Source organism: Maylandia zebra, linkage group LG18, assembly GCF_041146795.1.
Source record: "Maylandia zebra isolate NMK-2024a linkage group LG18, Mzebra_GT3a, whole genome shotgun sequence".
NCBI lineage: Eukaryota > Metazoa > Chordata > Actinopteri > Cichliformes > Cichlidae > Maylandia > Maylandia zebra.
The window spans coordinates 24,862,628-24,875,997 of record NC_135184.1 but is presented as its reverse complement, the minus strand read 5'-3'; the positions used below and the strand labels follow the sequence as shown (position 1 = coordinate 24,875,997).

Sequence of the window (13,370 nt, the reverse complement as noted above, 5' to 3'; positions counted from 1 at the left end):
CCTCATGGCCTGAACGCTCTTTATTCGTCGAGAGTAACACATACCTGCCCGTTGCGCTGAACGCTGATGGTGTGGTTATTCATTTGTATCAGGAGGAGGTTCTGCGTGTCTGTGCCGAGCAGCAGCGTGAACGACGGATCGCGGCCGACGTCTCGGGCCAGGAGCAGTGGACACGAACCTGGCAGCTCATACAAGTGACCGTCAAACGTCACTACGAACTGATCTGCCACCAACAGAGCTTGGTCTTTGGCGAGATAAGAAGGGAAAAACGAAGAATTCATTGAACCCTCATGTGGTGTTACTTTTTTATTGAAAAGGTTGTCACCATCAGGGCTCTTATCACAGCTCCTGACTCTGACCCCTCTGTCTCTGTCCCTTGCGCTGCTGTTTTCACTCAGTTTGAGCTTGTGACGCTCTCCTCTTTAGAGGATGTGGTTCGCCATATTAAGCCCACAGGTTCCCCACGGGATCCTGTCCCTCCACAATTCTTTAAAGAAATTTTTCCTAGTATACAACAGTATGTCCTTGACATTATTAACAGCAGTCTGTCTTCTGGTGTGGTTCCTGCAAATTTCAAACATGCAGTAGTACAGCCACTGCTTAAGAAACCTGGCCTTGATCACACAGTTTTAGCGAACTATAGGCCTATTTCCAAGCTGCCTTTAGTCTCCAAGGTTTTAGAGAAAATTGTTTTTAGTCAACTGAAAGATTTTCTAGATGAAAATGGAATCTTTGAGGTTTTTCAGTCAGGTTTTAAAACCCTTCACAGCACAGAATCTGCATTACTAAGGGTTTTTAATGACATCCTTCTGGCATGTGATTCTGGTAACCATGTTGTTCTTGTCTTGCTTGACCTAACTGCTGCCTTTGACACAGTAGACCACAATATTTTAATTTCTCGATTACATGATGTAGTGGGTGTTGGTGGCACTGCACTCAATTGGTTTAGGTCTTATTTGTCAGATAGAACTTTCTCTGTCAGCCTTCTCGGTTACGAATCGTCTTCTGCTCCTCTGTCATGTGGTGTCCCACAGGGCTCAATTTTAGGGCCACTGCTCTTTTCTCTGTATCTACTGCCTCTGGGTTCTATCCTTAGAAGGCATGGGATCTCATTTCACTGTTATGCCGATGACTGCCAAATTTATTTGACACTAAAACGCAAGGATGCCATCTCCATAAAACCTCTCTTGACATGTCTAGATGACATTAAAGCTTGGTTGGCTCGAAACTTTTTAAATTTTAATAAAAAGAAAACAGAAGTGTTGGTGTTTGGACCCAGTGGTCCCTGTGAGTCCTCCTCTGTTGTTTTAGGATCCCTGGAAGTCTATTTTAAATCTGTTGTTACTGACCTTGGTTTTAAGTTGGACAGTGATTTTAAATTGGACAACCAAATCAGAGCAGTGGTGAAGTCCAGTTTTTATCATTTAAGGCGACTGGCAAGACTAAAATCTTTTCTTTCGAGGCAGCACCTTGAAACAGTGATCCATGCTTTTATTTCTTCCCGCCTGGACTACTGTAACTCACTTTATGTGGGGGTCAGTCAGTCATTGCTCTCACGTCTGCAGCTGGTTCAAAATGCGGCTGCACGACTCCTAACAGGAACTCGAAAAAGAGAGCATATAACCCCTGTGCTGGCCTCTCTGCACTGGCTGCCTGTGTCTTTTAGAGTTAATTTTAAAATTCTTATGTTTGTTTTTAAATGCCTACACAGTCTTGCCCCGCCTTACCTCTCTGAGCTTCTTCATCCCCACATACCCTGTCGGTCTCTCAGGTCAGCTGACCAGCTGCTCCTGGAGGTACCGAGATCCAGGAGGAAGCTCAGAGGGGACAGGGCCTTCTCTATTGTGGCTCCAAAATTATGGAATAATTTGCCCATGCATGTTAGAGAGGCCCCTTCACTGTCCACTTTTAAATCACGTCTTAAAACCCACTTTTATTCCTTGGCTTTTAACCTCAGTGAGACTTAGTTTCTTTTTTAATGCAGTAGTTATTTAATTAATGATTTCACTCTTCTTTTATTTGTTTTTTATTTATATCTCATGTAATTTTATTTTACAGTTCCAATGTACAGCACTTTGTGTCAGCTGTGGTTGTTTTAAAGTGCTTTATAAATAAAGTTGATGATGATGATGATGATGATGCGATGTTGGCAGGTCTGGTGGACTCACTGTTTTACAGGGTTATTAAATCAAAAATCTAAACCATTTTATGATCGGTGTCTTTTTGTATTATTTTGTCTTATTTTTTTTTAACTTGACTCACATATAAAATCTATCTCATGCTCCCGTTTCTTTCATTCAGGGAACATTTCTAAGCTAGAGAAAATTGCTGCGTTTGTATCATTGCGCCTGGATGTTTGTAATGCTTAAAAAAATCTCTGTCCCACATTCACCCTCAGTCTTATGGGAGCCACATCTTCTCAAATATTCCTCATCTCATTCTACATCCAGTAGCGAGCCGCGTTGCCACGTAAAAGTTCAACGTGCTGTTAACAACACTTAAATCACGATTAATGTAAAAAGAAAATCATATTAAAACAATAAACATAAATAAAGACATGAATAAGAAAAGGATGTCAGCAGAAGGCCTGATTAAAAGAAATGTTTTGAACTGTTAATCAGTTAAACTGAGCTGGAGTGTTAAACTGTTCCAGAGCCTCGGTGCCGCAGGACGAAAGGCCCTGACCCCCCGTCGTCTTCAGTCTTGTATGAGCCAACTAGCATATTAGTGAAAACAGCGAGCAGCACTGTGTTTAACACGAAGTAATCTGGAGTGTGTCCGTTTAGCTTCCTACACGACTGTGAGAATTTTAAAAGAAATTCTAAACTCCACTGGCAGCCAATAAAAACAGAGTAAAGTAGGGGTGATGTGAGCTCGCTCGCTAGAGTGCGTTAGGAGTCTGGCTGCAGCATTGAGCGACACACAAAGTCCTGACAATGCAAAACATAAGCTCAAAAAGACAAAACACACCCGAAGGCACACGTGTACACGCTAACAGTCGCGTGAAGTCATCAGAAATATGTTATTTGTTCCGTTCATCATGGAAACTAAAGGGAAGGAATGTGAAGCTGAAATAATAATAATAAATACTTCATGTTGACATGCAGTGCCCTTTTTACCTACGCCTCCACTCATAGCTGGTCTAACTCCATATTTACTTACTCCATGCTCATTACTACATGTTTACAACGTACAAGTCATTATTTGTTTTTAGACAAGTGCCTCCAGTACTGATTTACTTAGAAGTGTTATGTTGGTTAGATCAGGTATCTTGTGTTATTTGTTGCAGATGTGTTCCAGCCATGACCTAAAGTGTTTTGAATGATGTATTAAATATGAACAAAACAAAACAAAAACCCCTTTATGATGTTTAATCTAATAATCTAAGATAATACAAAACAAAGCTAACAGTTATGGTCCTGCGTGCTGATACAGAGGTTTTAGTTCTTTGATCTTTAGATTTTTGTTGATTATTCAGTTTTCTTTGTTTTTTTATTGTTTACAATTCGATTCCCTCTTTATTAGTTTATCCTGGTCTTTCACTGTGTGTAAAGCTGCTGCATGTATCCATGGTCTAACCTCTGCACTTGTTAGTTACTTCCTGTTTTATTTTGTTAGTCATTTGTGTCCTTATTGGTTTCATCTGTATCTCGTTACCCTCGTCTGTCCACCCCCCCTTGTTTACCTCATGTATGAGTACTCCAGCTCTGCCTTTCTCTGCAGTTTTTGAGCATCTGTTTAGTCTCCCAGTGCGTTCTCTGACAGCTCTGGATTGTGCTTCCCTTTTGCCTCTGGATTTCTGTGTCCTTTAGACTTCATCAATCAAAATAAATGCTCACTTTTCCCCATTCAGTCTGTCCTGGGTATTGTTTCTCACCCTACAGCACATAACACTTTACTGACTTTTAAATAATATTTATATGGACTGAAGTGAAGAGGTTATCGAATACCAACTGAGCGTGCCTAAAAAGCACCTCCTGAGGTCCTATTTGCAACAATTACCAGGCTGGTATTGCTACAGCTGGTTTCCATGCAGATACTGAGGCTCGCTCTGCCAGACCTGTCAGTTAAATCCTCACATAAAACATTTCAAACGAGATCTGAGAAAAGACAGAAGAAGAGTACAGTTGAAATACACCAGCCTGGGAACAGTGACAAGTTCTTTTTGAGGTTCTGGGACTCATGAAGTACAAATGGAGAAGGTTAAAAACTGAGTGAACTTTTCCAGAAGTAGTGTGCCTTCCAAAAGTCATCTAAGCAAAGAAAAATATCCAGGAAATCACAAAAGATCCAAGAAAAAAAAGGAAAAAAAGAGAACAGCACGACTTGTACACCCGTAATAAACATCAGCGTTTATGACACCTCGACACTTTGTGTCAATGCAGTCTCAGTAAAATTGATCAACAGCACTGTCATAAACGTGTAAAACGGAGTAATTAAAACGGTGCCTTACGTGTGAAGGGGCTGTCCATGATCTTCCTTTTGAGGCGGTAGAGTTCGGCAGTGGGTCTGACAGCGGCGAGGGTCAGCAGAGGTCTCAGGATCCACTCCTCCAGGAGGATCTCCATCAGCCCAGCGTTGGCCGTCCTTGACTGGGGCAGCTGTGGCAGCGGCACCGACACAATCACTGAACATTCACTGAAAGGAAAAACAAAGGGAAAAAAATCCAACTGGAATCATTTTTATCCATCAGTTGTACTCTGGATCAAAACTTGATCTTTAAACTTCTTGATCGAGTTATTGTTTAAGTTTAAACAGGTCCAGCTTTAGCTACGAACATCTAGGTGCACATAGCGTCGAGAGCATTTCGGTGACTATAATTCAACGTGTAGTTTGTACCTGCAGTGAACCCAAATAAACTGACCATTTTCAAAAACAAAACCCCCCAAAACAAAACAGTGATATAGCTGTCTTAACTCTGATATGTGTAGTACCTGGGGAAGAATTTGTAGACTGATGCAAGCCGTTTTCTGACTCCAGACAGAGCCATCGCCAGCCTGGTCTCAATCCAGTGGTAGGCATGCTGGCCTGCCTGATTGACACATTAACACATTCATCAGGTTCAAATAGGTCTTTTAGCAAAGGCTGAAACAATGGATGGGAACAATGTGAAAAGCACAGGAGGAAGAGTGGGTGTAAGAGATCGTGACACTTGAGCAACTGTTGTACATCAAAACAATCTATCCCTCTCTATGTTTTACATATACAGCTGCTATGTTTCATACTAATAATGTATGTATGATCTCCGTATCTCCGTATGCTTGTGTGGTTTTTCTCCAAATATTCCAGCTTCCTCCCACAGTTCACATGCATGCCAGGTTAATCTGTGATTCTAAACTGTCTGTAGGCATAAATGGCTGTCTTTCTCTCTGTACGAGCCCTATAACAGACTTGCAGCCTGTCCAGTATGTACTTCCCATCTCACCCTGTGACAGCTGGGATAGACTCCAGCCCTGCCATGATTCTGAGTTGGATAAGTGGAAGAAGATGGATGGTTGAAGAATCCAAGTGTTGAACTTACATTTGGTATTTTTTTTACTGGAACTCTCAATATTAGGCTCAAAGTGATATAATTCAGGCCATCATTAGACCAAAAACCCAAAATCAACCTGTCAAAGAGAAAAAAAGACTTTGGGAATAGCCAAATATGAAATCTGGTCCATTTTTTAAAAGAAGGAATGCACTGGACACCAAACGGTCTGAGAGACCGCAGACGACAACTAAAGTGGATGATTGCAGAATTCTTTTTTTGGCTCGGGAAAACCATCACAGCAATTCAAGAAAACTCTGGAGGAGGCGGATGTATCATTGTCAAAGCCTTCAAACAAGAGACACCTGACACATGAATCATGCGGCGGGGTTACACTCAACACAAACTCAAGAACGGGAAGGCCAGATCAGACTTTGGGTTTTCAGCCAGAAAATGTCTAAGTGAGCTGACAACTTATGGGAAAAATAAAAGAAAATTGATAGTTGAAACCAAGCTTAATTTGTACCAGAATGATGTGAAGAGAAAAGTCTGGAGAAGGAGAGAAACAGTTAATGATGTGAAGCATATGGATAGAGAAACACCGCCGTAGCCAGTGGATATGGATCGCTGGTGTTTATTGATGATGTGACTGCTGATGGAAGAAACAGGATAAATGAATGATGAATAGTGCAGGGCTACACTCTCTGCTCAGATATTCTTCAGTGGCCAAATCAGGCAACTCACCTCAATGCTTCAATGTTTGCTTTTCAGTTCTTAAATACAAACTGAATGCACAGAGACCAACAAACAAACAGCAACTGCAGTAAAGGCCCGCCAGAGCATTTTGGGAGGAGGAAACACGACATTTGATGATGTCCATGGGTTGTAGACCTCAGGCAGTATGAAGGATGAATATCCAAATATTAAAAACTATCTTTATATTTGAAATCATATTCGTTTTGTCCAATTAATTTGGAACTTCTGAAAATGAAAACCTGTAGTATAAAAATAGCTGTAACTCCTATACAGTGAATGCTTTCGTTAAACCCCTTAAAAACCTAAAATCTGCACTTCAATCGTTTGGTTTAAAATCCACTGTCGTGGTGCACAGAAGCAAAATCTACAATTGCGGACAATTAATTTGTCACTGTCCAAAAACTTATGGAACTAACTGTCTGATCTAATTTGAAGGCAGACACTTATCAACAGCCTTGATAAGGTTTTTAGTTTGTCTAACCCAGTCAAAGACCACATCGAGCACATTTAAAAAGGCACCAGAGTGCAGTTTCTCACCACATCCAGGGCGATGCTGAGCGTGGTGACACCGGCCTCTGACAGCAGTCTGAGCTGAGGGTTCTCCAGCAGAGCAGGATGGACCTCCACCAGCTTGTCATTCCACTGCAGAACAGCCTCCCTCCACATCGCCTCCAGCCTCTGGCCCTTCACATCCTGGTACACACCTGCCAGAGTGGTAAGCGGCCCTGAGGCCGAACGAGGGATGGAGGTACACGTTTTCAGTTTCACATGAGCATACATATTTCAGAACCTCTCACAGGAAACTGTGAGGGACCACAAAAAGAGATGTGAACATCGATGAAGAGAAATTTTCTAAATAATGCCTTGAGAGACAGAAGAGATGCTTTTCATGCTTCCTTCCGGTAAATAAGTTAAGGGAGAGAAGATTAGTTTATGTTTGGAGTTCCTTAAGGAAATTCAATTGGTGACGGCACAGCAATCGCTCAAAAACTAAAGGCCATCTCTTTATGCACCAGAACTAAATTAATCATGAACACACAACTGGAATGCATCCTTCCTGAAGCTCTGGTTAGCTTTCTGTCTTTCCGCACTCACTCCTAAGTTCCTGCTGACCCAGCAGCGAGGCGTGCTGCAGCAGATTCAGAAAGCGTGGCAGGCTGTCGGTCAAGAAGTGACGCAGCGGGCTCCTCTGCCACAGAGCCAGCACGCCTTTTTCTTTCTTCCCCAGCAGAGCCTCTGCTTGCTGTGAAACATGGAGAGGCAGAGCGCTCAACTCCTGCAGCAGCTGACTGTCTCTGGACTGGAGTGGTGGGGGATTAACAGAAACAGCACAGCAGTTAAATCCAAGAAAGCTCCTGTTATTACATTAAGAATTCCAGTGTGTGTGTGTGTGTGTGTGTGTGTGTGTGTGTGTGTGTGGTTACCTGTCTTCTAAAGTCTACGAGGAGACGCTGCAAAGCCCTGATTCTCTCCGTAAGTTTAATCTGTATCTGAGAGCTCAAATAGTCCGCCCGTTGCTGTGAACCGAATGAAAACAACCAATTTTTAAAAAGGCCATTCACATGAAAGCAAACACTGGGATGTGTTCATGCCATTAGCGACACCTCTGCTGCAGTCAGACTCTCCAAACAGCCACTTGCTCTCAGCATTAGCGTCTGATTGGCTGTTCCCAGAAACACTCTGCCCAGAGTTTCGGATGTGCCACTGCCGCTTCTTTTCTGCACATCTAGCGTCAAACTGTGGTTTACACCCACACATACCGCTACAGTGAGATCCTCACTGAGGCCTAGACCTGCACAGCCAGAGACAATTTCATTTTATTTGATTTCATTTTGATATATTTTGGCATTAATGCATGGCTAAGGTTCTTCTGCATTTACCATTCATATGACCGGCTGTAGTCTGCAGGCATCGTCCCTCGACTGTACCGTTCAGCCAGATCTTCTCTCTGCCGTCCAGTCTGGCCTGTACCTGGAGACCTGACCCCTTGATTTGAGACAGGGCACTTCCCCTCACTTCCACACTACAATTACCCATCCTAGACTGTAAAGCGTGAAACAAATGTAGGCATGTTTAGAATTAGTAGGACCCCGACTTACAAAAAGAAGGCTAGTCGAATATCTCACTATGTTTCGATCATTTCCTGGAATCCCTGTTAGGAACCAGCAGTGACTGCAGGAAGTGATTCCAAACTCCACAGAAGAAACACGTTTCTTTTTTTGTACAAATTTAGCAGTCGTAATACAAAATTTTGCTTAGTGAAATCGGTATGCGTGTGTGTAGCAACTTGCCCTTTCTTGCCTTCTCAAAGAAATATGCACAAAAGCCCATTTCTCACAATATTAAATATCAAGAGTGGGCTGTAAAGGTCCTGCAGGTGAATCGTGTCATGTATTCAGCAACAATTTTACAAAAGTATTTTTAATTTCCAACTTTGTTGAAATTAACAATACTTGAACTATTTTAAATTTCCCACCAAGTCCTTGTAGTTGTTTACCTCAGAGAACAGAGACATGTTGGTCCCGTGAAGAGTGGAGGAGTTGGTAAGGGCGAGGGTGAAGCTGCAGTGGTACGGTCGCCCTGTCACTGCCAGCTGGGACTGAGTGTAAAGCAGCTCCTCGCCTGAGTTCACTCTGTGGGATCCTGACCACGACAGAGTCTGAGAGGCAAAGAGATAATTAACAAGAGCTCAAGAAAGGAGATGAGGAAAGTGAAAAACTCTGCAGGTCATTCAAGGGAAACAAAGAATATATATAGTGCTCAACACAAAACTGTTTGACCCGACGAGACCAAAGACGGCCAGTTTAACACAAGAAGTGATGAGGTGCGGCAGTATCGCCGCATCAAGTCTTATTCTTAACAATTTATAATGTCTCCAAATATGAAGAGGAAAGAAAGAAAGCAGTGAGAACTGATGTGTGGACTCACAGGCTGTAGAGGACAGAGGCCCAGCAGCACAATGTGCTCTAAGCGGTCCCTGAGGTTGGTTTGAACTTTGGCCAGTAGTGTGTGTGAGGGACAGGGAGCTGGAGAGACTCTGTCCAGGCCAACGTTAACCTGAAGGCTGTGCATTCCCCGGTGAGCTTTCTGGAAACATCAAGAAAACATAAACAGATGTTCTTATTGATCTTTTATCATATAAGGTCAACGTCTTTCAGCGCATAAAACTGACTACCTGGTACTTTATGCCTTGCTTCAGGCTCCTGCTGTCCCATCTTAATTCTGCATTTTGGAAAAATGAGTTCCCCTCATGTGCCATTGAGACACATCCTTTTACAGATGACACGGCCATCTGTGCACGTACACACACACACACACACACACACACACACACATTAAGTAAGTTGATGCTGCACAAACTTCCTGACTATTCTGCACACATGACTGGTGACTCATGAGAGGTTTGCGGAGTATTTACCAACCTGTTGGGCTGTAAACAGAGCGCATGCCTGCCCCCTGCTGGAGTTGGTTTGCCACTGTTTGTTCAGGCTGAGAGAAACGTTGACAGGGACCACACCGTCCCATGACAAATGGGCCTGTATACAGATAACCCCCCCCCACACACACACAAACATTATACCCCTATCATTGTTAGTTTTTATACATTTATTGGCATTTATTAGTACTTTAGGTAAAAATCTTTTATCTGTAGTCTAAAGGGGTAACTGCAATTCTGTCTATGTGTTTATCCGTCATTTTATTGACCTCTGATTCTCTTCCACAGTTTGTTTTCTGTCCCGTCTTTCTCCCCTCACTCCTAACTGGTCGCAGCAGTTTGCTGCCCCTCCTTCACCCTGGTTCTACTGGAGGTTTTTGTTAAAAAGGAGTTTTTTCTTCCCACTGTTGCCAATTATTTGCTCATAGGGGGTTGTATGATGGGGGTTTCGCTCTATTATTGTGGGGTCTTTACCTTAAACTATAAAGCACCTTGAGGTGACTGTTTATGTTATTCAGTGCTATCTAAATAAAAATAAATTGAATTGAAATCAATATCGCAGACGAAATATAAGACAACTGTGTGAAGCTCCGGTTGTACCTGGTGGCTGCTGCGTCGGTCTCTGCGTGAGCTTTGCGTCAGTGTGTGCAGCGACAGGTGTCTGAGCGCAGAGGTGAATGGATGTTTCAGCTCCAGTTTGGTTGTATTTATGTCCTCCGAGCGACTCCACGAGCTCAGAACTCTGACCTTTAGACGACCCCATAATGCAGAAAAGAAATCCAGTTTATTAATGCCTGAATGATCTGTGTTTTACTGTCATAACCATATACATTTCATACACATTTCCATTTGGTTATGTTACAGTTTTAGAGTTTAAAGAGGAAGGAAAGCTAATAGCAGAGAGAAATCAACGTTGTTTTAATTTCGTTTTTCGCGTAATGACACAGCTTGTACAGTCTGACCTGCTCCAGTTGTCCATGCCTCATCCAGTCCAGCAAAACACTATCCAGTCCTGCATTTAGCGAACGCTCCAGCTTCACATCCAAATTAGTCAAACGGGGGATGCAGGTGATCTGAACTAACATCAGGGACGAGAGAAAGACTCAGCATCTTAAGTTAGCTTCATGATTTATCTTTTACTTTTTCCCCTTTAAGTTCTAACGTGGCCTTTGCAGATAAAACAACGAAGATCAAGCATTGCTGAAAAACTAAATGTTACCCCTGATTGTCTGGTTTCCCATCTCCAGTGCTGGTGGAGCAGAGTACAGACCAGACAAGCTGAACTCCTGGCTTCCCCACACAGCAGCTTGCTGAACTTGGTAGCTCCATTTCCGAGCCTCGTACACTGTCCTCACTGCAGCAGTCCTGGGGAGTGGCTTCAACTACACAACAAATCATATTTAGGATGTGGAACATTCATGTTCCACATGAGGGTTCATGTTGAGGGTGTGGACTGAAACAACATTCAGATTTTGACCCAGAAAGTCAATTTTTTCATTAGTTTTATTTTTTAATGGTTCCCAAAATCAGGCGAAATGCATCCACTGATAACGTAGAGGCCATTGCATTATTATTTTTATTATTATTGTCTATAAACAATAGGACGCAAATATATGATAACCCTCTAGCACAACCATCCATCACTGCCAGTGAAAAGTGTCTGTAACCAGTGACTTGATAAAACTCTTAAGTAAACTTGTGCACACACTGTATTCCTAGTGAAGAGGCATTTAAGCTCAGAAATACCTGTGGGTACGAGTTTTTGACCTCTAGAAGTTGCCTGTATCCGCTCTCTATCGCTGCCAGCTCTCCAACAGCCCACAGCTTCCTCCTGCCTGACATCACCTCCACCAATCCCACCACAGTGGACTGAGAGTGGTTCAACTGGAGGCGGAAAGAGAGAAGAAGGTGCTGCATCAAAAGGATAGCCAAACAAAAGCAGTGCATTTGTAATTTGACAGAGGATTTGGACAGTGATGCACAGATTGTGTTTTGCAGAGTGTGTGTCTATTTGAGCTCCAGTTAAATGCAAAAGGAGCTCCTCTGAGAACTGAAAAACTCGCCTGCGTTCGGACATTGATCTGAGAAGGCAGGTAGACCAGCATTGTGGGGATATTCTGGACCACCTTCACCATCAGGTCCTTGCTAAACAAAAGGACATCTATCACTTTCAGTGTGTGCACAATGTGCACAAAGACAACTTACAATAATTTTTTTTAATTAGTGAGTGACTGATGTGTATTAACAGTACCTATGAGGGACATGGTGTCCCTGGACAATGAGTGCAAGTGAGGTGCTGAGTTCAGGGTTTACAGCCATGGAGCACCTCAGCTGTGACTCAGTAAGTCTTCCCCAGGCCTCCACCTGCAACAACATTCAGCGATAACAATATGAGAGTAGACTGCGAGCACAGAAGAACGAAGATGTTGGGATTAAAGGTGCGTGCTGACCTTACCTGAAAAGCAGGAGTGGCTTGTCCCTGTACTGTCTGTTTCAGTGTGATTCTGGCCTCCTTAGTTCCTCCATGTGCGCCCCAACCACCAACATCCCCCACCGCTCTGACCCTCCAATCCTGGCTTCGAATGTCTAATAAGGCGCTCCTCAGAGGACCTGCGGAGGATATCAGAGCATCACTGCCTCAGGGTTGAGTCCTCACACCTTCATGAGAATAACATTTAGCCAAAGCATCTTTTTGCTCCTGCAGGAGAGGAGGTACGGCCATAAAACAATTTATGAAGTAAAAGATTGACATCTGCTGGTCACTGTGCAGTATTGCACTTCATGGATAGGATTTAAGACAAAAGCGGTCAGCAGCCAAACGGGGAAAATACGAAGCAAGAAGTGCATGAAATTATGAAACTGGGATGAAGATTAAAATAAAATAGATGACTAAAGTAAAAGAACAACGTTAAACCCGACTTTTTGTCTGACCTTTGAACTGAGCAGTGAGGACGGCGTCCAGATGGCATTGAGTTCTTGTTTGATTGAAAGCTGGAGGAGAGTAGGAGAGGAGAACAGACAAATGTCCATTGGTGCCACTGAAATTCAAGCCAGATGTGAGCAGCTTGTGTCCCTCCACAGTGAGCTGAGCCCTGGACCGATGCTGAGAGAAGGTTCCTTGGATGGAGCAAAGACCCTAGCAGAGAAGAAAGTAAAAGAAGAAAGCAACTTGTTTTTGTCATTCATCTCATGAATTAATAGGATGTTCTGATTCTGGTTAACATTGTGTCTGTATGTAGAACCATTAGGTAGTTACCTCTATATTAGATGGCAGGCCTCTGTCGTGTAGCCATGACCAGCTGTGCCACATGGTTCCTCTTATTTCTTTGGTCATGGGAACATTTTTCATCTTAAGCCTCAGTCCTGCCAGCTGACCACCAAACTGGGACTGTAAGCTCATGCCTTTCCCCTCAGCAGAACCAAACTCCACCTGGACACAGTCACCATCCAGGGTTTAGTGCACGCTCATCTCGGTTAAATCAGGTGCCGTGATATACGGTCATGTATCCTTTTTAGTCTCCTACCTGGATGCTGTTGTTGACGGAGACTCCCAGCTTCTTCAGACAATTCACTGTGTGTCTAAAATGACTGTTTACTCTCACTGTGTCAGACGTCTTTGCCACAGACACAGCATGACTTACCTGCAGAGAATTCAGAATGTGAACAGCAACACTTTTTATAAAAATTCAAAGAAATACCACATTTTAA

At 43.1% G+C, this 13,370-nt stretch overlaps 1 protein-coding gene across 1 annotated transcript in view; it reads right to left on the bottom strand.

Moving 5' to 3' along the window:
• Positions 1 to 13,370, bottom strand: part of LOC101474939 (uncharacterized) — a 42,287-nt gene that overhangs the window by 4,602 nt on the left and 24,315 nt on the right. The window contains exons 48-69 of the mRNA XM_076877146.1: positions 13,187 to 13,303; positions 12,919 to 13,092; positions 12,594 to 12,798; positions 12,118 to 12,272; positions 11,914 to 12,026; positions 11,726 to 11,807; positions 11,409 to 11,546; positions 10,882 to 11,044; positions 10,625 to 10,740; positions 10,263 to 10,409; positions 9,649 to 9,762; positions 9,402 to 9,518; positions 9,155 to 9,313; positions 8,724 to 8,885; positions 8,107 to 8,269; positions 7,831 to 8,018; positions 7,651 to 7,743; positions 7,322 to 7,526; positions 6,764 to 6,951; positions 4,935 to 5,032; positions 4,454 to 4,638; positions 45 to 244 (exon numbers count right to left, since the gene is read on the bottom strand). Of these exons, the coding sequence (XP_076733261.1) occupies positions 45 to 244; positions 4,454 to 4,638; positions 4,935 to 5,032; positions 6,764 to 6,951; positions 7,322 to 7,526; positions 7,651 to 7,743; positions 7,831 to 8,018; positions 8,107 to 8,269; positions 8,724 to 8,885; positions 9,155 to 9,313; positions 9,402 to 9,518; positions 9,649 to 9,762; positions 10,263 to 10,409; positions 10,625 to 10,740; positions 10,882 to 11,044; positions 11,409 to 11,546; positions 11,726 to 11,807; positions 11,914 to 12,026; positions 12,118 to 12,272; positions 12,594 to 12,798; positions 12,919 to 13,092; positions 13,187 to 13,303 (3,282 nt within the window). The remainder of the gene's footprint in view (positions 1 to 44; positions 245 to 4,453; positions 4,639 to 4,934; positions 5,033 to 6,763; positions 6,952 to 7,321; positions 7,527 to 7,650; positions 7,744 to 7,830; positions 8,019 to 8,106; positions 8,270 to 8,723; positions 8,886 to 9,154; positions 9,314 to 9,401; positions 9,519 to 9,648; positions 9,763 to 10,262; positions 10,410 to 10,624; positions 10,741 to 10,881; positions 11,045 to 11,408; positions 11,547 to 11,725; positions 11,808 to 11,913; positions 12,027 to 12,117; positions 12,273 to 12,593; positions 12,799 to 12,918; positions 13,093 to 13,186; positions 13,304 to 13,370) is intronic.